This window comes from Populus alba, chromosome 6, assembly GCF_005239225.2.
Source record: "Populus alba chromosome 6, ASM523922v2, whole genome shotgun sequence".
Classification (NCBI taxonomy): domain Eukaryota; kingdom Viridiplantae; phylum Streptophyta; class Magnoliopsida; order Malpighiales; family Salicaceae; genus Populus; species Populus alba.
Window position 1 is genome coordinate 11201808 of NC_133289.1, and position 20430 is coordinate 11222237.

At 34.2% G+C, this 20430-nt stretch overlaps 3 protein-coding genes across 8 annotated transcripts; 1 reads left to right on the forward strand and 2 right to left on the reverse strand.

Annotated features, from left to right (window-relative positions):
- Positions 1–214: 214 nt before the first annotated feature.
- LOC118048552 (small ribosomal subunit protein uS12) lies at positions 215–1822 on the forward strand. Its single transcript, XM_035058317.2, has 4 exons — positions 215–372; positions 1055–1210; positions 1314–1440; positions 1535–1822. Exons 1-4 carry the CDS (start codon positions 368–370, stop codon positions 1673–1675), a joined length of 429 nt encoding a protein of 142 aa, XP_034914208.1. The 5' UTR covers positions 215–367; the 3' UTR covers positions 1676–1822.
- Positions 1823–7183: 5361 nt separating this feature from the next.
- Positions 7184–14151, reverse strand: LOC118048551 (uncharacterized). 5 transcript variants are annotated; one of them, XM_035058315.2, is made up of 10 exons: positions 13926–14151; positions 13319–13513; positions 12985–13242; positions 12201–12277; positions 12041–12109; positions 10368–10533; positions 9632–10290; positions 8002–9435; positions 7763–7926; positions 7184–7509 (listed from the first exon to the last, which is right to left on the reverse strand). In XM_035058315.2, exons 1-9 carry the CDS (start codon positions 14044–14046, stop codon positions 7780–7782), a joined length of 3126 nt encoding a protein of 1041 aa, XP_034914206.1. In that variant the 5' UTR covers positions 14047–14151; the 3' UTR covers positions 7184–7509; positions 7763–7779. The 5 variants fall into 5 exon arrangements, with proteins under 5 accessions (XP_034914206.1, XP_034914203.1, XP_034914201.1 ...); XM_035058312.2 differs by having other exon boundaries at positions 7763–9396; XM_035058310.2 differs by having other exon boundaries at positions 7763–9435.
- A 2560-nt stretch (positions 14152–16711) lies between these two features.
- On the reverse strand, positions 16712–20421 carry LOC118048548 (PWWP domain-containing protein 5). Of its 2 annotated transcripts, none has more exons than XM_035058307.2 (3): positions 20292–20421; positions 18233–20148; positions 16712–17924 (listed from the first exon to the last, which is right to left on the reverse strand). In XM_035058307.2, the coding sequence occupies exons 2-3, from the start codon at positions 20133–20135 to the stop codon at positions 17071–17073; spliced, it is 2757 nt and encodes a 918-aa protein (XP_034914198.1). In that variant the 5' UTR covers positions 20136–20148; positions 20292–20421; the 3' UTR covers positions 16712–17070. The 2 variants fall into 2 exon arrangements, with proteins under 2 accessions (XP_034914198.1, XP_034914199.1); XM_035058308.2 differs by having other exon boundaries at positions 18233–20191; positions 20292–20407.
- Positions 20422–20430: the final 9 nt, after the last annotated feature.

Sequence of the window (20430 nt, forward strand, 5' to 3'; positions counted from 1 at the left end):
AAACCCTAAAGATAACAAGCTTTTTCTCTCAAAAATTCAATCACTCCTTTTATTTTATTTTCCTTAAAAATGGAATAGTCCTCTCTCTCTCTCTCTCTATATATATATATATATATATATAACAAATTAACTCTTACAGGCTTCTCTGCAAGCCTATAAACTGAATTTCGAACTACAAGCCCAAACATAAGTCCAACAAGTTCTTGGATGAAACCAAACTTTGCCGAACCAGCCCCCTCATACGTGTGTGTATATATATAGACAGCATTCACTTTATTTGTAGGGTTAGGGTCTTATTTGGCAGCAGTTGTTTCTTCTCCTCAGCTTCAAAGCCCTTTTAGCCGTCGAACAGCTTATCTCAGTAACCATGGGGTACGCTTCCTCTCTTTCTCGAATACTTTGCTGTTCTAGAATTTGTGACGCTTACGGTTCCTTCTATCTGTTTTGATTTGTTTTTTCTAGCTTCTTAATGTTTTCTTATCTGAGAGAATTGAAGATGGGAAAATTTGAAAAGACCTTTTTAAGTCTTAAACATTAAGCCCTGTTATAGGGTTTATGAAAATCGGGCCACTTAATGCTTAGTATGTTCTATTACCATAGTCCTAGTCTTAGTGGATACCATTTTTTTCCCGAGAATTAAATTTGGTACCTGTGAGATTGGATTTCAAAATAGGGAGGCCGAGCTCTTATAAAGACTATTCAGTGAATAAACAGATATTTGGATTGGTTATTAGGCTGTTATGTCCGAATACGGTTTAGTTAAATTTCAATCTTTTTTCTATCAATCTGAAAATGTTTTGTTTTGGTAAGTTTGTAGTGGTAAGGGCAAGTCTTTTTTTTTTTTGTGAAATGGGAATGAAATAAGCAGATTTGTTAATCAGGGATGTTAGATATCGTGCTATATCAAATTTGATGGCTAGAAGCTCTATAAATAGTAATATTTGTACTGTGCATTGTTCATGACTTGCTAGTGGTTTAGGACTGTGTGTTGGGTTTTCTCAATTCAAATTTGTAAAGGTTATTTTTCTGAATTATTTGAGTGATGTCAATGCAGTAAGACACGAGGTATGGGAGCTGGTCGCAAGCTCAAGTCCCACCGCAGAAGGCAGAGGTGGGCTGACAAGTCTTACAAGAAGTCCAACCTTGGCAATGAATGGAAGAAACCATTCGCTGGTTCATCTCATGCCAAAGGCATTGTTCTTGAGAAGATGTAAGGCTGCCTTATGGTTTTTTAAATTTGCTTTGATTTTTCTTTGTTAAACATTAAAGCTTCAAATGCTTATTTCTACTATTTGGCTGTGTTATTTTTACAGAGGTATTGAGGCCAAGCAGCCTAACTCTGCTATCAGAAAGTGTGCTAGAGTTCAGCTAATCAAAAATGGAAAGAAGATTGCTGCTTTTGTTCCCAATGATGGTTGCTTAAACTATATTGAAGAAAATGTGAGTAATCTTTTGTGTGAAAGTGATTTATTTAGTACTTTAATTGATTTGGACTTTGTTTGCTGATAACCTAGAGTTTGATTTGTTGTTGCAGGATGAGGTGTTGATTGCTGGATTTGGACGTAAAGGTCATGCTGTGGGAGATATTCCTGGTGTTAGATTCAAGGTTGTGAAAGTCTCTGGTGTCTCCCTTCTGGCACTTTTCAAAGAGAAGAAGGAGAAGCCAAGGTCTTAAATTGTCATGGAGATTTTGCCATTTTCTATAGTTCATTGTTAGTTTTTTTAAAGAATTATGAATTGTTATTGTTACTGAGTGGATGCTGTGAACAATTTTTAATCTGCCTTTCAGTTTACTGTATTGAATTTCTGGTTTCAATTTTCAGTCAGAATATTTTATTGTCACTGAGAATGATGGTCTCCGCAGATGCACTTTATTCATCAGAACCTTGGCAACTCCATGGGTTTAGCAGTACTACCGTTGCCGACTGAGTTCGATGGTATTGGGCCTTCATGTGTTTTTTTTTTTTTTTAAAGGGAAAAGTATGACTCATTAATTATCAATCAAAGAAATATTCATATCACAATCATAATTTTTAGAAATTATATCGAAGTTAGGCCTTCGACTTTTGAATCAGTTTTCATAATAATACACTTTATATTCAATAAAATTAGCTTTATTCAACTCTTTCCATTGCTGAAGTGAATACTCTTCTTCCATTTGAAGTGGATACTCCTCTAAATATCTAGCTTTCATTGTAGAGATGTCCTCAAAAAAACATTGCATAATGTTGCATTTAACTTTCCTAGTATTGGTTTCTCCCATCATGACACGAGAATGGTTGAGAAAGGATTCGTTTTGACGCATATCTAGGATTGGGCCTTCATGTTAATTGAACTTAAAAAGAGGACAATGTTTATTAATAGTAATTATTATTATCAATTGTTATATTACCGTAATTATAAGTAAGAACAATAATATTTATACTAATTTCACTCTGGATTGCTCTCACTCGTTCATGAAAAATTAAATCTTATATACTATTGATAATATCGTTGACAAGCTAATTCAATTAGGTGGTGTTTGGTACACTTTTGGGCATTATTAAAATTGTTCAAGGTTGTTCTAGTAGAGATATTTTTAACAGGGTAGCACAAACTTGTCTAATTCTTTGTAAAAGAGTTAACCAGTTTGATTCGGGTCAATATAAAGATAACATTGCTAATTATCATAATTTTAAAACTCGATTTGAAACAAGGCTTAGGTCATAGATCGGATTGACCAATGACTCGAGTCAATATAAAGATAAAAGTTATCTTTATAGTTTTAAAATCAAACTTGAGAATCGATTTGGGACAAGGCTCGAGTCACGGGTCAGGTTGACCATTGATCCGTGTTAATGTAAAGATAAAAGTAGTTATTATTATAGTTTTAAAATCCAACTCGGATGTTAACTAGGGGTCAGGTCTGGGTCACAAGTCTTTTACCATTGACCCGAGTTAACATAAGAATAAAAGTGATTATCATAATAGTTTTAAAATCAAACTCGAGCGTCGACCTAGGACAGGACTCGGGTCATGGGTCAGGTTGACTATTGCTCCGTGTTAATGTAAGAATAAAAATAATTACTATTATAATTTTAAAATCCGACTCAAATGTTGACTAGGTGCCAGTTCTGGGTTATAAGTCGGGTTGATCATTGATCCGGGTCAATATAAGGATAAAAATAATTATTATCATAGTTTTAAAACCCAAACTGGAGTTTGACCTAGGGTAAAGCACGAGTTATGAGTCAGGTTGACCATTGACTTAGGTCAACATAAGGATAAAAATTGTTATTATTATAAATCTCTTTCTATTTTTCAACATGTTCATGAGCAAAACAAGCATGATCAATTTTTAACGAAATTGAGATCTGAATTTGAGATTGTTCATTCAAACTTAATGAATTATGATCCTTTTTCATTCCTAGATTTTTATTTTAGGGAATTACTTCATGAAAAGTAGCGTCTTCTTACACAAAGCACTTTCAAACAAGAAGTTTTTGCTATAGTTGTTTTGTGACCTAATGAAAAGGAAAGAGTAGGAATAAGAACAATATACAGTATTATAACTGCAACAAATATGGAAACATTGCTAACAATTATAGAAAGAAGTTTTGTAATTATTGAACAAAATATGAATGTATTATCGTAGAGTGCCCCACTCATTCTCAAAACCAAAAAGCCAATGCTTTTCAAGTTATAGTGTTTGCCAATCCATCTACAACAAGTTAACTTGACATCTTTACTCCTGAAATGGTGCAACAAATAATTATTTCAGCCTTTTCGACCTTAAGGCTATAAGGTAACAATATTAATTTATAAATTTGGCTTGTTAATTCTATTGCCTCAAATCATATGACCAACACATCTAGCATGCTAAAAAATATATGTAAATATCATGGCTCATCATAAATTTAGATTGTTAATAGATGTCATATAGTTGTTACTAAGATTAGGGATATTAATCTCACTTTCAAGAATATTTTTATACCACCAGAGTTTTCTACTAGTCTTATTTTTGTTGGTCAATTGATGGATAATAACTATGATATGCATTTTTTTTGTAATGGTTGTCTCGTGTAGCATCAGGTGTCAGGAACAATAATCACGAAGGGGCTTAAAGTTGGAAGATTATTTCCACTGCACTTTTCCATTCCTTTTTTTTCATCTTTTGCTTGTATTACTGTTTAAAATAAGGGTGAAGTATGTCATAAACATTTAGGCCATTTGAATTTTATTGTTTTGTCTTGTTTGGTAAACTCTAGTTTGTTAGGACATAAAAATCAATCTTCTTCTCATGAAGTTCTCTTTAGCTATTTTACATGTAAATTTCACAAAAGAAAAACTCTTCCATTCATTCCCGTTGATAATCGTTTTATTAAGTGCTTTGATATTATTCATAATGATGTTTGAGGCATTACCCTAATTATTTTTCATGCTCATTACAAGTACTTTATGATATTTATTTATGATTATAATTAGTTTACCTCTATGTATTTTCTTCATTCAAAATCTGAGGTCTTTTTTTTATTTTGAAGACATTTTTTTCCTTTATTGAGACTCAATTTTCTATTTGTATTATGATATTAAGATCTTATTTGGGTAGGGAATGTATGTCTCATGAATTTCATAACTTTTGACATCAGAAAGGTATTGTCTCGCAATAGTCATGCTCATATACACCACAATAAAATAGGGTTGCTAACCATAAGATCCTTCATCTTTTGGGTATCATTAGAACCATATTGATTAAGTTTTCTATACCATCTAAATTATAGGTTGAAGCTTTGTCTATTGAAATTTATTTAATAAATAAACTAGCATCGCAAGTATTAGATTTTGATACCCTGTATTATGATTTATACAACAAGTCTCCTAACTATCATTATTTGCATACTTTTGGTTGTGTTTGCTTTGTTTATTTTTCTTTTCATAAATGACGTAAACTTTCTGCTTAGTTTGTTAAATATGTCTTTTTTGGTTTGATGTTTCTCACAAAGGTTTTGTTAGTTATAATCTGAGCTATTATAAATTTTTTATATCTAGAAATGTCATTTTCTTTAAAAATAAATAAGTTTTCCTTACTTATGTTGAACCCTCATATAGTGCTCTAATTCTTTCTAATTTTAAAGATTTATTATTTTTTGAATGATTCAAGCCTGGAATTATATATAAAATACATCGACCAACTTTACTCCTTTCTAAGATCGATTCACCACCTAAAAATGCTTTTAAGCCTCCTTCTCATAAACATACTCTTCAACGATCTATGAGAGTATCTCATCCTCCTGATCAATATGGTTTTTCTACTACTTTATTCATTATTAATGTTCCATCATATTACTCATAAGTTATCCGGCATGAGTGATGGCAAAAAGCAATATAAGAGAAACTTTAGGCTCTTCAAGATAATCACACATGGAAATTTATTTCTTGTCCTTTAAGTCTTAAGATCAGTGGGTGTAAATGGTTGTACTCGACTAAACTCTGCTTTGATAGAACTCTAGATTAATATAAAATAGGAATGATTTTTTTTGAAAATAGACAAGAGTATAGCGTGGACTATGAGGAGAATTTTTCTCCTGGAGAAAAAATGACTACAGTGCATACAACTATTTATATTATTGCTTTCTAGTGTTGGCTATTTTATCAAATAGATGTTAAAAATGCTTTTTTCTATGGTGGTCTCAAAGAAGATATTTCTATGACACTTATACCTAGTTTATTCTCCCTCTCTATGTATAAGCCAAAAAGATTCTTGTATGATTTAAAATAAACTCCCCAGGTGTGGTTTGAAAATATGATTCATCTTTATTTCTTTGCAAGATATCTACTGGTTTTGTTCTCTTCTTTGTTTATATAGATGATATTCTCATTACAAGAACTAATTCTTTATTAAGTAGACACCTTTAACAATATCTTCAAGATTGCTTTCACATGAAGTACCTCGGTGCTCTCACTTACTTTTTAGAATTAAAAGTTTATTCTAATTCTTCTTGTGTGTTCTTATATTAACATAAATATGCTCAGAATTTGATTGTTTTGGTCTTTAATATTCTTCTATGGTGGATACTTCTCTAAAGATAAATGTAAAGTCTCATTGTATAGAGAAGTATCTTCTTCTTAATCCTACTTTATTTTGGTAATAAGTCGGTAACTCAAATTATCTTACTATTACTTGGCCTGATATCTCTTTTATAGTTTAACAAATTGGTCAATTTATGAAATCTCTATGTCATTTACATTTGGTGGTTATTCATCACATCATTCAATATATCATTGGCTTTTTTAGTCATGGTATATTTTTCCTAAATGGTTATTTTGTTTGTTTTATTGCATGTAGTGATGCTAAATGGACATGTCTTGATACACGTTGTTTTTTCATAGGTTATTGTATTTTTTTTTTGTGATTCCTTGATATCGAAGTGGATTTGTCATTGGATTTCCACAAACTAATCTTACTTTTCTTTATGCTGACAGCACAAGAGTTATTTAGATTGCTACCAATCCTATTTTCCATTAGCATACCGAACATATTAAAGTGGATTGTTATTCTATTCGAGAAGTCATGAAGACTAAAGTTATTTATCTTCCATATATCTTCATCAACCTTTAAATAATTGATGTGTTTATAAAATTAATAACTTGCCAATGCTATCGGTTTTTAATATGTAAATTGATGTTTTTTGATTGACATGAATTTGTGAGACGATGTTAGTGTGGTGGAGCATCTTAGTAGAATCAATAATTTCCACATAAATATTAACTATTTATGTCAAGAAAATGAATGTAAATATTTATGTAACTATGGTGTTAATATTTTCCGAGTTTTTATTTGAAAAATCGTGTCTATGATGGAAAAGCAGCGGCCATACGTGAATTTTGAAATATTCGGTGCTTCGTAGAAAAGAAGCGGACTGAAAACATAAAGTTTGTGGAAAAAGAATGAGTTTGGAGTTTGGACCCTTTCAGGACCCAGCGGCAATTAGGCCATTTCTGTTTCCACTTTCCAGGTCTTGAGCCCTATCCTCCGGAGGACGTTCCGGTGTTGAAGAACCATACATAAAATAATAATAATAATAATAATAAAGGAGGGTGTGGGGGTTATAAATAGATCGAACGTCAATAGATCGAACGTCAATTTCTGTGTGATCGGCGTGATCGAATACTGATAGATGCAATTGACAATTACGCGAACTCAAAAAAAAAAACATCATCCTGCATTAGTTACCACTTTTCTCGTCTTGGAGTCATGTGTTTCATATACAAGAGTCACTAGAAGGAAATATAGCTGCTACATGCACTGACCATTAACATGTACAGCCCCAGAGGTTGCTGCAAAAATTTTAGACAAGAACTTGGGAAAAAAGAAAGAAAAAACAAATGAATTATCAGTGATATAAAAATGGACATATGGGCATAAAATGCACATTCGAACAACAAGATCTCTGTCCTCCCGTTATCGCATGTTTGAACCTGTAAGTCTGAATTGCACACACTTGTACAATTTACATCCAACAGGAAACCCTAACAAGAAACATGGAGTGAAGCTGCCAGATCCTTCTCAAACATGGCAGCGAAACAGCTAATAAGATGGTAAATTAAGAATTGTCTCCATGTAAACACCTGCCTGCGATTCATTGTGAGACAAGATCAATCTGGCATCAAGTAGAACTCCAGGAAACTTAAATAATAATTACTGATGATCTAAGATTTAATACTTTCATCAAGTTGAAAGAGTATGGCACAATACAATAGTGATTCACATTTCATGTAGTACCTTTGAGAAATTTACTACTAGGATGTTTCACCATCTTCAGATTTTCCATGTGTGGTTGCTGGATTTAGCAAGGTGGCTGCCTCTGCCATCTGGACTTCCACTGTTGTTGATGCCATAGCTGGAGTGGGAGAGCATGCGGGCTTCAACAACTCTTTGAATTCCTCCTGAATACAAGAATTAACTCTGCTGACATAATCTTTAGAAAGGGAAAGAGAATCACCCACAACTTCTTTGGGCACCTTGGGATGGATATCTAAGGCTACAATTTGTTTGATCAAACCATCAATTGGGTCTTCAACAGAAGCCTTTTCAATTCCTGCTTCTGCCTTCTCTGCTTCCACCATTGTTGATGCTATAACAGGAGTGGGAGAGCAAGTAGGCTTTGACAACTCTTTCAATTCCTCCTGAATACCAGAAGCAACTCTACCGACATCATCTTGAGAAAGGGAAAGAAAATCACCAAGTTTGGTCGAACCATCAACTTGGTCTTCAGCGGTAGCTTTATGAATTCCTGCCTCTTCTTTCTCCGCGTACACCACTGATGATGCAATTGCAGGAACTGGAGAGCAAGTAGGCTTTGGCAATTCTTTGAATTCCTCCTGAGTACCAGAATCAACTCTGCTGACATCATCTTGAGAAAGACAAAGAGAATCACCAACAGCTTCTTTGTGCATCTCAAGATGAAAATCTACAGCTCCAATTTGTTTGGTCAGACCATCAACTTGGTCTTCAACAGAAGCTTTCTCAATTCCTGCCTCTGCCTTCTCTGCTTCCACGATTGTTGATGCCATAGCAGGATTGGGGGAGCAAGTAGGCTTTGACAACTGTTTGAATTCCTCCTGAATACCAGAAGCAACTCTACCGACATCATCTTGAGAAAGGGAAAGAGAATCACCTATGGCTTCTTTGTGCAACTCATTATAAAAATCTACAGCTCCAATTTGTTTGGTCAAACCATCAACTTGATCTTCAGTAGAAGCTTTTTTCTTCTCATTAGTGCCGTGAAGAGAAGGCAAACTATTCTTGATATAATTCTGGCTACATACCACATCTTCACCTACTTTCTCTAATGAGGTCATACTTTCAGCCTTGGGAATAGAACTCAAGCTGGTAGTCTTATCATGCAATCCATTGCCGAGAGTAATCTCAGTATCTTTTCCAGGAGCATCACTCTTGCTCTCTGTCTCGTTTTGATCCATCAAAAAACAGGCATTCCCATTCCCTTCAGTAAAACCACTATCTGTATCCTTCAGAGACGTGCCACATTCTTCTGATCCAGTTTTCTCTGCCTTCAAATTACTTTTTCTTTCACCTTGAAATGACTTTCTGCTCTGAGCTTTTAGAGATTTGCTACCACTGTGTTTCTCGTTTTTCAAAGCACTGGAGGCCCTTGGTGCTGCATTTGAGGATTCCTGCAGAGGTGAGGGAGATCTAGATTTCATGCCCAAGGCAGCTGCCTGATCACTAATTTTGGTACCCCGAAGCGTTGTTCTAGCAGGCTGAAGCTTTCCAAGCTTTGCATTTTTTGACCCTCCACTTGGACTAACACTTCCTGCCCTAAATCCAGGCAAGCCACTGGGCAGAGCAGTATGAGATTGCTTGCTTCTATTTGGAGTTCGTGCAGCTGGTCTCGCCTGCATAATTGACAAATCACATGTGGGTATAACAATTCCCTGAAAAAATGCAAATTGGAAGAACAATGATCAAGAACAAGGGAGGCGTTTTACTAGCTTAAATTTCAAGAAAACAACATTTTGTAATGATGGTTATCCTAGGCATTATAAGTGATGACCTTTTTGTCTCCTTTCCCTTGGAAAAATCACAAACCAATTAGTCTAAAATGCTCATGAAAGGAAACTCAGAACTGACCCCATCAAAGAAACCAATTTTGGGTGATGGCAAACGAAGGCCTGAGGGTTTCACCGAATCTGGATGGAGAACTGAGCTACTTCCTGTAGGAACTTTCTTTACACTCTCACCCAGCAATCCCACTTGGGTACCAGGCCCAACAGAGTTTTCATCATTTAAATGGTATTGAGAATCCAAAACTTGGGAGGCATCACTATCCCCAGAAGCATCTTTGCAAGAGCTAATGTCAAAGCTAGATCTTGAACTGTTAGACATTTTATTAAGGGTAGAAATCGGTGATAATGATGCTGAAGACCATTCACTGATAGAGCTAGCAGGTGATATGCTGGAAGAGAGCTTGGCCACAGATTTCAAATAAGGTGAGAGATGAGAACATGCTGACTGGTTTTTATTTCTTGATGGGAATTTCAATGTGGTTTTGACATTTGAACCAGAGGAAGAATGATTGCCAGTTCTGGAGTCACTTTCTCTTCTCACAGAACTTAATGAATATTTACTGCTACAGTCTGATGACAAGCTTCCAGAACTATCGATAGAGGAAGAAGCTGTTAGCGCAGTCTTCATTGCTGATGAAGATCGCAATGAAGATTTAACAGGCAATGTCGGCCTAGGCACAGCATTTCTGGGACCACTCAAAGCAGGTACTTTTGCCCCTCTACCTGCACAATAACGTTTACATCAGCAGTCCAGATTTTCCGCATCAAAAGGAACCATAAGAAATCAGGGATGAATTTACCAGCTATTTTTTTTGCATTTTCTGGATTATCCTTAGCCCTTTCCACTTTGACACGGTTGGCACCCAAGGAAGCTCTCTTAGAGGCTGGTGCTAAAATGGGACCAACTCTGCCAACTATCTTGGGCGGCCTATGAAGAGATTTTGACTCTCCATTTATAGGAACAGACTGTATTGACAGAATAATGTTGGTTAAACCATAACCGAAATCAGGTCCATTTCGTGATATTTAAATGTTTTTTCCCCTCCTTACGTATACAAATTGCCAAGTAACACAGACAACACTAGATTAATGATCGGCGCTAGGTTGCAGATCAGTTTTTAATGTAAAGAAAAATATCCAAGCGTTCTTGTTTTCTAATTAAAAAAAAATAATCACAAATACAAAATATAATATATATTGAATGATATTTTTTTCAAAATATTAATACAATGACATTTTAAATGATATTTTTTAAAAATATTACAACATTGTTATATTATATCAACCTGGATTAACTTATAAAATCTACAACCTAAGTTATAAAATCATAATAACCCTATAAAAACAAATCAAAATAAATTATAAAAAACAATTTCTAATCAACCTAATATTGAAAGATGAAATTAAAAAAAAAAATATTAGAATAAAAAACAAACAAAAAAACTATAGGTTAATTTGTCAAACTAGCAACCCGGGTCATGAAATCAAGATAACAATATAAAAAATAAATTACAAAACTTAATTCTCAACACCTATGTTGAAAAAAATGAAATTGAGAAAAAAAAAAAGACAAAAAAAATAACCTAAATCAACCCGGGCTAACTTGTTAAATCTACGACTTAGGTTATAAGGCCGAGATAATCCTATAAAAAATAAATAAAAAAAATTAGAAAGCTATATTTCCAACAGATTCAATGTTGAAGATTGAAATCGAGAAGAAAAAAAAATATTATATTCATGAGATCATGATAACTCCACAAAAAATAAATTGAAAAAAATAATGAAGTCAAATTGTCAAATAACCTAATATTTAAAAAAATGAATTAAAAATAGACAAAAAAAATAAATCGAGTCAACTTGTCAAACCCACAACAAATGTCATGAGATCAGGATAACCCTATAAAAAAAATCGTAAAAATTATAAAAAGAGGCCTAAAGAAAAGTATTCTAAGTAAACCCATGTTAACCTATTAAATCCGAATCATGATATTATGATATATTTATAAAAAGCAAATTAAAAAAATTCCAAAGTCTTACATTCACAAATTTAATATTAAAGGTTGAAATCGAAAAAAAAAATATTAAATTTATGAAACTAATATATAACTCAATAGAAAAAAAATAACAAAACATAATTCCTAAAATAGAAATTGAAAAAAATATATTGAGAAGTTGAAGGGTGAAAGTAGAAAAAAAGAAAAAGAAACCACAAAATAATACACTCAGGAATAGTATTATATGAATATAGATACTGCAAATTAGCCACACATTTTAGTTTTTTTTAAAAAAAAAAATTTAATGTTAATGTTAATAATTGTTAATTAATTAATATCTAGATCAAATGAACAATGTCTACTTCCAGTTAAATGCCAGGATAACTGACATTGATTCCTTTCCACACAGCAGCATAATTAACAAAACATATGCCAAATATCAAGTAAATGCATGCAATGAAGTTTGTGGACAGACAGACCTGCTTTGCAGTCTTCTCTGTTCCTGGCATGATTGCATTTGGCTTGTTGGGAGCAGCTCTGGCCTTTAGCTGAAATTTACAATAAGAAAGCATCAAAATGTACAAAGTTCTTTACAATAAAGACAATTAAGTGAATTACAGTTCTAGCTGCTGAAGTTACCTTATTTCGCGAAGCAATATCCACTTTCTCCGAAGCTGGTACCCTATTTCGAGAAGCAGCATCCACTTTCTCCGAAGCTGAAAGGAACAGTTCTATTAGTTTAAAGATGAGCTAACAAAATCATGCACTCATAATGAGTTAATTGAAATTTTTAAGCCAAAATCTACAAGGTTACTGGGGAACATGCTAGCCTAATCAGTCTGAACTTGGACAAAGATTTTTCACAGCAAATAAACAACGGAAAATATTCTGCAAGATCCAAACATGCACACACATGCAAGAGGGAAGAGGATGGCATCTTAACATCCTACAGGGTATATCAAACACAACTGCACCATCTTTTCTGTAAGGGAATTAGTCCAGCAACTATATCTAGAAGCATGAAATGCATGTTTACTTTTCACCTGGTCCCCTGGCAAACCCGAGCATTATGCCCATCTTAGATAGAATCAAGGTGACCTGGAGATTTTAAATTTTGTGACATTGAAAAATGTTATTTTAGACTGTCAGAGTGAAACCAGCTGAATGGTATTAGCACGTTGTATCTGAGATAGAATTTGTCAGGACAGTATAATAGTGTCGGAGGAGGTAATAAATGGATAAAGGAACACAATTAGTTATGTGGTTGTATTATTGATGGACTAAGTAATAGTTTACTAGACTTAGACGGGACAATCAATTATAATGGTGATAGAGGAATCACAGTTGCATGAGTTAGAAGATATGAATTAGATGCAGTGTTTTAATTGTCCCGGGCCAAGTGTAGTAGTAAATGCAGACTTACATCGGATGGTTTTGCTTTCTGTTTTTGGAGAACCCACTTTGCTCCTTGAATTTTCCACACCAGGCCCTTTAGTGGATCGCTGGATTGAAGCTCTTATATCTCCAAACAAGTCAGCCTCCTCAAGATTCACCAAGGTCAAATTATCACTCGCTAATGTAGATATAGAATCACTAGATGTATGGATATCCTCTTCAATCCCGGGTAACATATGTTTCTCGCATCCAATCATGCTAGACAACTCTTCCGGTTCCAGAACACCTGCTTACACCAAAAAATGCGTTCCTTACCATATGAATGAATGAAAATCTTCAAATTTCATGAAATGAAACTAAACCTGCACTTGTGAAGAAAGCACTGTTCCAGGCTAAGCTTTTGCGCAAGTTATACTTTGTATTCTTTTTCACCCTTTCTGGTTCCATTGATTTAATAGGATCAGGCCCTAGTTCTCCCCCGTCAAAGGAGTCCAGCACAGATTGCGTATTGTTGGCTTCCGCAAAACCCAAGTTATTTTCGGCCCCTATCTTAGTATCTGCACATTTAGAGCTAACAGATTATTTGCGCCGTGGATGATCAAACATAAATTGAATTCTGCAACTAGTATTTTGTTCTTAATCTGCAATTTAATTGGGCTACTCCATTACATGTTAATGGATTTAGACACAAATCTATCATCATTCATCACCCACAAATGCTCAATTTTAAATCTATTTTGTTATGATTAAAGAAAATATAGAGACTAAGCAAGTAAAAAAACATGATAATAATAATAATAAAAACCTAAATTTCGCAATTTCAAGAATAAAAATAAAACAAGATCAATTACCTCCACGTCGCGACAGGTATATTTAAATTGAAGCTCGTTTGCAGGACTAAAATCAGCTTAATCAAGGTAAAAAGAAGAAAAAAAGAAGAAGAAATTAGATGATTGTTAAGAAGAAGACCTGAGAATCGGACATGGAAGTCGTGGGAAGGTGAGTTATAAAGGCAATCGTCTTCAAAGGAGACATCAATGAGGCTTAGCGTTTTTTCTTCGAAGATGAAATTTTGCTCGGATTCATTCATTGCGATGAGGTTCTAAGTGGGAAAAAAAAAGTTATTTATTGATTCTGAATTTAGGGCTTAGGGTGTGAGAGATTTGAGAGGTAGAAAAGTAGACCGTAGGAGAGGGGGGGGAGGGAGAATGATTTTTGAATTTCTAGAGAAGCGGCCGGTTTAAAAAAATAAAATAATTAGTGCTCAGTAAAAAGTAGTATGAAGTGAGGTTGTTTTTATTTAAAAATTTATTAAAATATTATTTTATTAAAATATTAAAATAATTTGAAATTATATAAAAATTATTTTTTAAAAAATTATAAATTTTCAACAATATTTCTGAACACAAAAATAAAATCAATAAAAAAAATTAAATTAAAATGAAAAGACGGGTTTTATTTTTGTAATTATTGATTCCTACTTCATATAACAATTATTTTTAGTATCATTATTTTAAAAAAATTTCTTTTCATTTACAATAATTACATATGGGAATCATAAAATTTTCTAGCATACATGCATGTTGTGATTTTATAAAAACAAATATATATATATATATATATATATATAATTATAATCTAGATTATCAACCAAACGAATTTAAAAGCAAATGATCTGAAATGTTATTATATTTATTAACACAACTATTTTTTAATTTTTAAGTTTTTTATTAAAATATAAAAAAATATGTTTGTTTATTGAAAATAAAGAATAATTTTTTCATTGAAGAAAATAAAAAATACATTAAGATTCAAATTTTTTTCATGAAAAATCAAAACAATAATTTATAATAATTATCTTAATATTTTATATTCATGATAATATAATTGTAGAATATTAATTTTGCTTTAATCAAATTAAAATTATCATAAAAAAGTTATATTGCTAACTAAAAGAATCTTTATATTAGATTTATATATACAAAATAAGTTTGAATTCTTTTTTTTTTAATAATTGTTTAGTTGTCCAAATACAATTTATGATAGTGGTGAATATTAGAGAGCACAACAAGAAAATAATAATTTTAGTAGTCAATTTTTTAAATGTGTCTATTTTTTTTTTTGTATTCGATACAAAATATTTTAATATAAAAAAATAATCTTAAAATATATATTGTTCCAATTTTTTTGAACTTGAAAAAGGATGGAAACCTGTAAAGAAAAATTACAGAGAACCTCTAATTCTTTAGTTCTCAAATTCAATATGCATTTGAAAAACTAGAAAACTATTCTAGATGGAGAGTTTGTTTGTCTTTGTTTTTTAAAAGTGATTTTTTAAATATTTTTTTATTTACTTTAAATTTATATTTTTTTTATTTTGATATGATGATATTAAAAATAATTTTTTAAAAATAAAAAATATATATTATTTTGATGCATTTCTAAATAAAAAAAACAATTGTAATCACACTTCTAAATACCTCGGAAAAACTTTGACGAAGCTTTGTGATGAAAAAATTGAGAAAACACTTTTTTTATTTTTCCATTTGTAAAAATAATGTATTTGAACCATAGTTTTAAGATCCGGCCCGGTTCAAAATCCGAGTTTCGAGTTTTGACCGAGTCACTAGGTTTTGACCGAGTTAAAAAAAAATAAATCAAAACGATATTATTTTAGTAAAAAAATAAAAGTCAATGGGTTTGTAGACGGGTCTTGACAGGGTCAACCCATCAGGTTAGTCGGGTCATACCGGGTTTTTTTTTCTGTTTTTTTTAACTCGGTCTGGTTCCAGTCTCGAATCGATCGAATCCTAAAACGACCCGCCAGGTCAGACTGGATTTCAAAACTATAATTTGAACACAAACTTCAATTTTCCACGTTCATTTTTCTTTTAATATTGGAGTAGAACTCCATTACTGAGAATGTCAAATATATTTGAGCATAAAGATCTACTTCAGTACTTCTCCTTTTTCTAACTTCATCTTTTTTTAGAAAATTAAAGTATTAATGACGCATGATCCTCCTTTTATCAACCCAGGTTTGGGCGTGCTGGACTGTTTTCTGTTATATTTCTCGTACATGTTTGTCCGTTGATATTAATCCGAGACATATGTTTAGTGGGCCCCATATTCATTGTTTCCATTTGAGTGCAATCCATTTGTTCTGCATCGCTTGGTGAAAATCTTTCCATTTCATTCATTGTTTAACAACGGTATAATTAGATAATCTCTTAAATATTTATTTTAATAAATTTATTTAAAGATATATTTTTTCCAAGATCTAAAAAGAGAGAGAAAAAAATGTTATATGAGGTATTTAATAAAAAAATCTTTCCATTTTATTCCTTTTTTTTTTTTTTTTCTCAACTTCAGAAAAATAAGTTCATGGCTAATGGCTTAAATGTACAACACGGATTAAAATTAAGAAGATGAAAATTTCAAGTATCGGAATGAATTTTTTGTGCTCATGAATAGTAAAAATATAAAGAGTAGTGTTTTTATCCTGTGTAAACTTAGATACTTGTTTTTTTATTTTTTTAAAACTATAACCTAGAGTTTATTTTGTAATATCAACTTTTTATTTAGTATCAGGATATTTCACGACACCTCAGATACTCTGGCGCACGTCGATGCATTCCAAACGCAAGCCGTGGAAGTGAACGAGAACATCAGAAGCAAAACTTAACCGCATGCGGCCACATAAGAACTTGCATACGCAAGGAAATTGGAGTGGAGCGGACAGGAATATAAACCGATGGCTACCAAGTGTCCCTCCGTCACTCTTTTAAGAAACTAGAAAGCATGATAAAAATGGAAATGCAACCTAATTGAATGAAAACTCTCTCTCTCTCTCTCTCTCTTTTTCTATAAGGAAACTGAAAAGTAAGCAAGATGGACCAATCATATCACTATACTTCCTCGTAACTTCCTTAATAGTGCCTCCATCACCGTTCAGCCTAATTTTAGAATTCGCACTGTATTTACTCCGACTAGTGGTGTCGCCAATCAGATCCAATATGAGATAGTAAAAAACGGGGCAAAGCAGGGGGAGGGGGGGGGGGATTGAAGAAAGCACTAAGAACTACATTCATGTTCGTGGTATGGATACCCAAAATTACTTTGGATCTGCTTCACGGGAGTGGGAGCTTGAAGCATCAATTGCTATTCCCTCCGTAGATGATGCATCTTTTTCCATGCGCTTTGTTGCATTAGGAGAAGATTTACAATTTGTGGAAGTAATATACTTGAGGCGGTAGCTGACAAGTGAAGGTCCAAAGACACTGTATTTCCCAGCACTGCTGAAGGCTGTTTCTGCATCAGCGCTTCTGCAGAAAACCACCTTAGCACGCTTGCTCTTCTTCAGCACCTGAGTCTCCGTTTCCTTTAAAGGTCCAAAATGGCTGAATATCCTGTTCAAATTTGTCTCGGAAGGAACTGCATCCAAGTCTGTGAAGTTTAGAATCAACGCTGTTGGACATGGGGAGGAATCATCATTACGCTTCCCTTCCAAGTGATCTATGGTCTTGCCTGCTCCCAAATCAAGAATTCCACCAGCAATGTGTAGTTCACACTCCAAATTGGGTTCCGTCTGAACAGCTGATTGTTTTCTGAAGGTCGGAACGCCGTCTTTGGTTGGAGTCTCCTCCGGAATTTCTCTTGCTTCATTCTTATTCTCATGGGATGATTGACCTTTAGGATTGCTTTGAGTCATCTTGTCAGTCCAATGAGAATCTTTCACATGCTCTGAATCAGTAGTTTGAGTTTCTACTATGGTTGATAATTCTCCAACATCACCACCAGAAATATGTTCCAGGGAGGACTGTACATGCTGCTGTGAATTGAGTGGATTAATGCAAACTGAATTCCTGAATTTCACAAAGAAACTAACTAAAGATTTCAGGAAGTTGCATCCCTTCATAGGATCTCTGGCAACCAAGCAAAGCTGTGACACCAACTCATCAGGCGAAGCTGATGTGGACAAAGATAGGAATAGAGAAATCAGGGATGAGAGGGGGAGAAAGCGCCAGAGAAGTAGACGAAGTAAGGGAGACGAAAGATAGCCGAAATTCAATTATCAATAATTTAGGAAAGATTATAAAGTTCTAAGCAGAATAAGACCCAAAGTACCACTAAATTTATAATAGCCTAAAACGACTGGATTTTCCCATAAAGAAATACAATACAGAAACTATTATATAATCTCTAAATTTCCCATGAAAAATATCTTAAAAATCATTCCCCATCAGAATCATTCATTCTTGAAAACAGCATTTTACCTTTACTCTTTCCAGAGGTAGACTTCTCCTGGCTCTTACTCTTCTTTGCATTTTTACGAGAAGTTGTATTAACAGATTTTCCATTAACAGATTTGAGTATAGGAGTCGATCCATTCAGTTGGCTTGCAACCCTGAGGATACTTTCTCCAACTCTATAGGTTTTCTTAGGCTGCGAGGAACCATTATTAACCCCTGATGAGGAAGGACTTTTGCTTTGTTTCATCATTGAATCATCAGAAATAGATTTAACAGTCTTCCTTTTCTTACCAGAGGATGATGTAGTCGTCTTGCCAGTAGCTTCACCATCCAAACTACATTTAGCTTTAGCAGCTGATGAGCGCCTTTCAGCAATAAGGTCAGCCAAACTTTTTTCTTTCTTGCTTGGATGTTCCTTATCCCCAGAAATGTGCTTACGCTTGCGTGAAGAGTGATCTGCACTTTTTGGCTTCTCCTTTCCAGAGGATACAGGCTCATCTTTAACCTTGGTTGGAGTATTTGCAACCATTTCACTGCCATGTTTAACTTCTGCTGATTGTGGAATCTCTGCATCACTCTCTAGCAGTTCACCAAGGATTTGGAATTCAGGCAGGTGAGAATAACCCTTCCAACGATTGAATACCAACAATTGGGATCGTGCTGTTACAAACTCCAATATGTTAATTTCACCTAACAGCAATTGACCTAAGTCTTTCACATACTCAATAAGTTTTAGGGGTTCAAAACAAGCAGCATTTGAGAAACTATCCCCGCCATCTCTTCTACAAGATTCTTCCCGGATTCCAGGATTGACAATTATCTGAGTTTTTATCTTGCTATACTCAGGCATGCATGGACAAGCCAGCCCAAACTCTACCCGTCTAGAAGCCTCATCCAAAGCACACTGAACAGCATCATGAAAATCCTCTAAATTGCTCTGTTTCTCCAATAGTGAGAAGTTGCAGCGGAAGGGCTTTATCTTTGACACCTCATTCCAAGCAAAAGTTTGATCCCCAAAGTATGCTATTAAATAACTATCCTTTTTAAAATACTTCTTAGCCTTCTTTGACGCATCACTACGACCAAATACTTGCCCAGGCCACCAGGGATGGCTCCTCACTTTACCCCATACCAGATCACCAGCACTCAATCCTGCTTCTTTGGAAGCCATTTTTGTATTCACATCACCTGTAGCATTCCCATCTGCGCCGACATCCACAACAAGTTTTGACTCGTTGGACTCAAGGTTCTCATTTTCCTGCAAAACCCCTTCATCAAAAGCAGGGGCATCCTCATTTTCACCCTCAGAGTCCTTACCTCGTTCATCATCGATTTCCATGACCTGACTCTCAACACCTTCAGAACTAACCTTTGGTGAAACATTTCCAGGTTCTTTGTGAGGCGATAAGTCATTCGCATTGTCTACTTTCACTTTCACATCAGCATTTTTCACTTGGATATCATCCTCACCGACTGAACTAGAACTTGCTACGCCACAGTCCCTCTCCTTCACTTCCTCCTCGATTTTAAATGAACTTTCCCCCTCTACTTTTCTTGAGTGTGTTACAGTTGTTTCCGCTACTTCTACTTCTTGTGCAGAGCCATCATCAACACCACTTCCAGACCCATTTTCCCCTTCCAAATCAACACTTTTATCAGCAGAATCCATCTTTCCCTCCCTGCCTATTCCACCAACAGCAACCTCCTGCAAGTCACAATCCCCTTTAAAGTCCTTAACTTGATCTATTACAGCCTCCTGGTTCTGACCCTCACCATTCTTACCAGAGTCTATTAGGGCTTCAGCATCAGAAGATAAACCCACCTTGGTCCTTACTTCAAAGACATTATTAAACCCATTAACATCGTTTTCTGGTTCACCGGAAAGTACGTCGGAGTTTAAGTCGATGCTGTCAAGATTTGCAGACATTTAACAATAAACCCTAGCAATAGCATAACCAAACCATTTCATTATTGATAGAAAACCTAATGAATAGAAATGAATAAGAATTCAGCTTTTAACACATAAATGAACCCAAAAGAATAGGTTGGAAAAAAGAAGAAGAAGAAGAAGAGAAACAAGTACCTTTTTGTCACTCTTTCAGCTTTGTGAGCTTGTGTAGTTTGTTTCCTAGAGAAAGGGGTGGAGAAAGAAAAAAGAAATATTGAAGAGTAAGGCGAGGGGCCTGATTTTTTGGTAACCTGACGGGCTGTTTTATCTTGGG

What these genes read in the sequence shown, in the direction of transcription:
- LOC118048552 (XM_035058317.2), top strand. An exon ending in GGCATTGTTCTTGAGAAGAT is followed by an intron (nt 1,211 to 1,313) that starts GTAAGGCTGCCT and finishes TTATTTTTACAG; the next exon opens with AGGTATTGAGGCCAAGCAGC. An exon ending in TAAACTATATTGAAGAAAAT is followed by an intron (nt 1,441 to 1,534) that starts GTGAGTAATCTT and finishes TTGTTGTTGCAG; the next exon opens with GATGAGGTGTTGATTGCTGG.
- LOC118048551 (XM_035058310.2), bottom strand. Translation starts at nt 14,046, where the DNA reads ATGAATGAATCCGAGCAAAATTTCATCTTCGAAGAAAAAACGCTAAGC. An exon ending in CTTCCATGTCCGATTCTCAG is followed by an intron (nt 13,514 to 13,925) that starts GTCTTCTTCTTA and finishes CTAAATGTGCAG; the next exon opens with ATACTAAGATAGGGGCCGAA. An exon ending in AAATTGGTTTCTTTGATGGG is followed by an intron (nt 9,436 to 9,631) that starts GTCAGTTCTGAG and finishes GCATTTTTTCAG; the next exon opens with GGAATTGTTATACCCACATG.
- LOC118048548 (XM_035058307.2), bottom strand. Translation starts at nt 20,135, where the DNA reads ATGTCTGCAAATCTTGACAGCATCGACTTAAACTCCGACGTACTTTCC. An exon ending in TACCTCTGGAAAGAGTAAAG is followed by an intron (nt 17,925 to 18,232) that starts GTAAAATGCTGT and finishes TGTCCACATCAG; the next exon opens with CTTCGCCTGATGAGTTGGTG.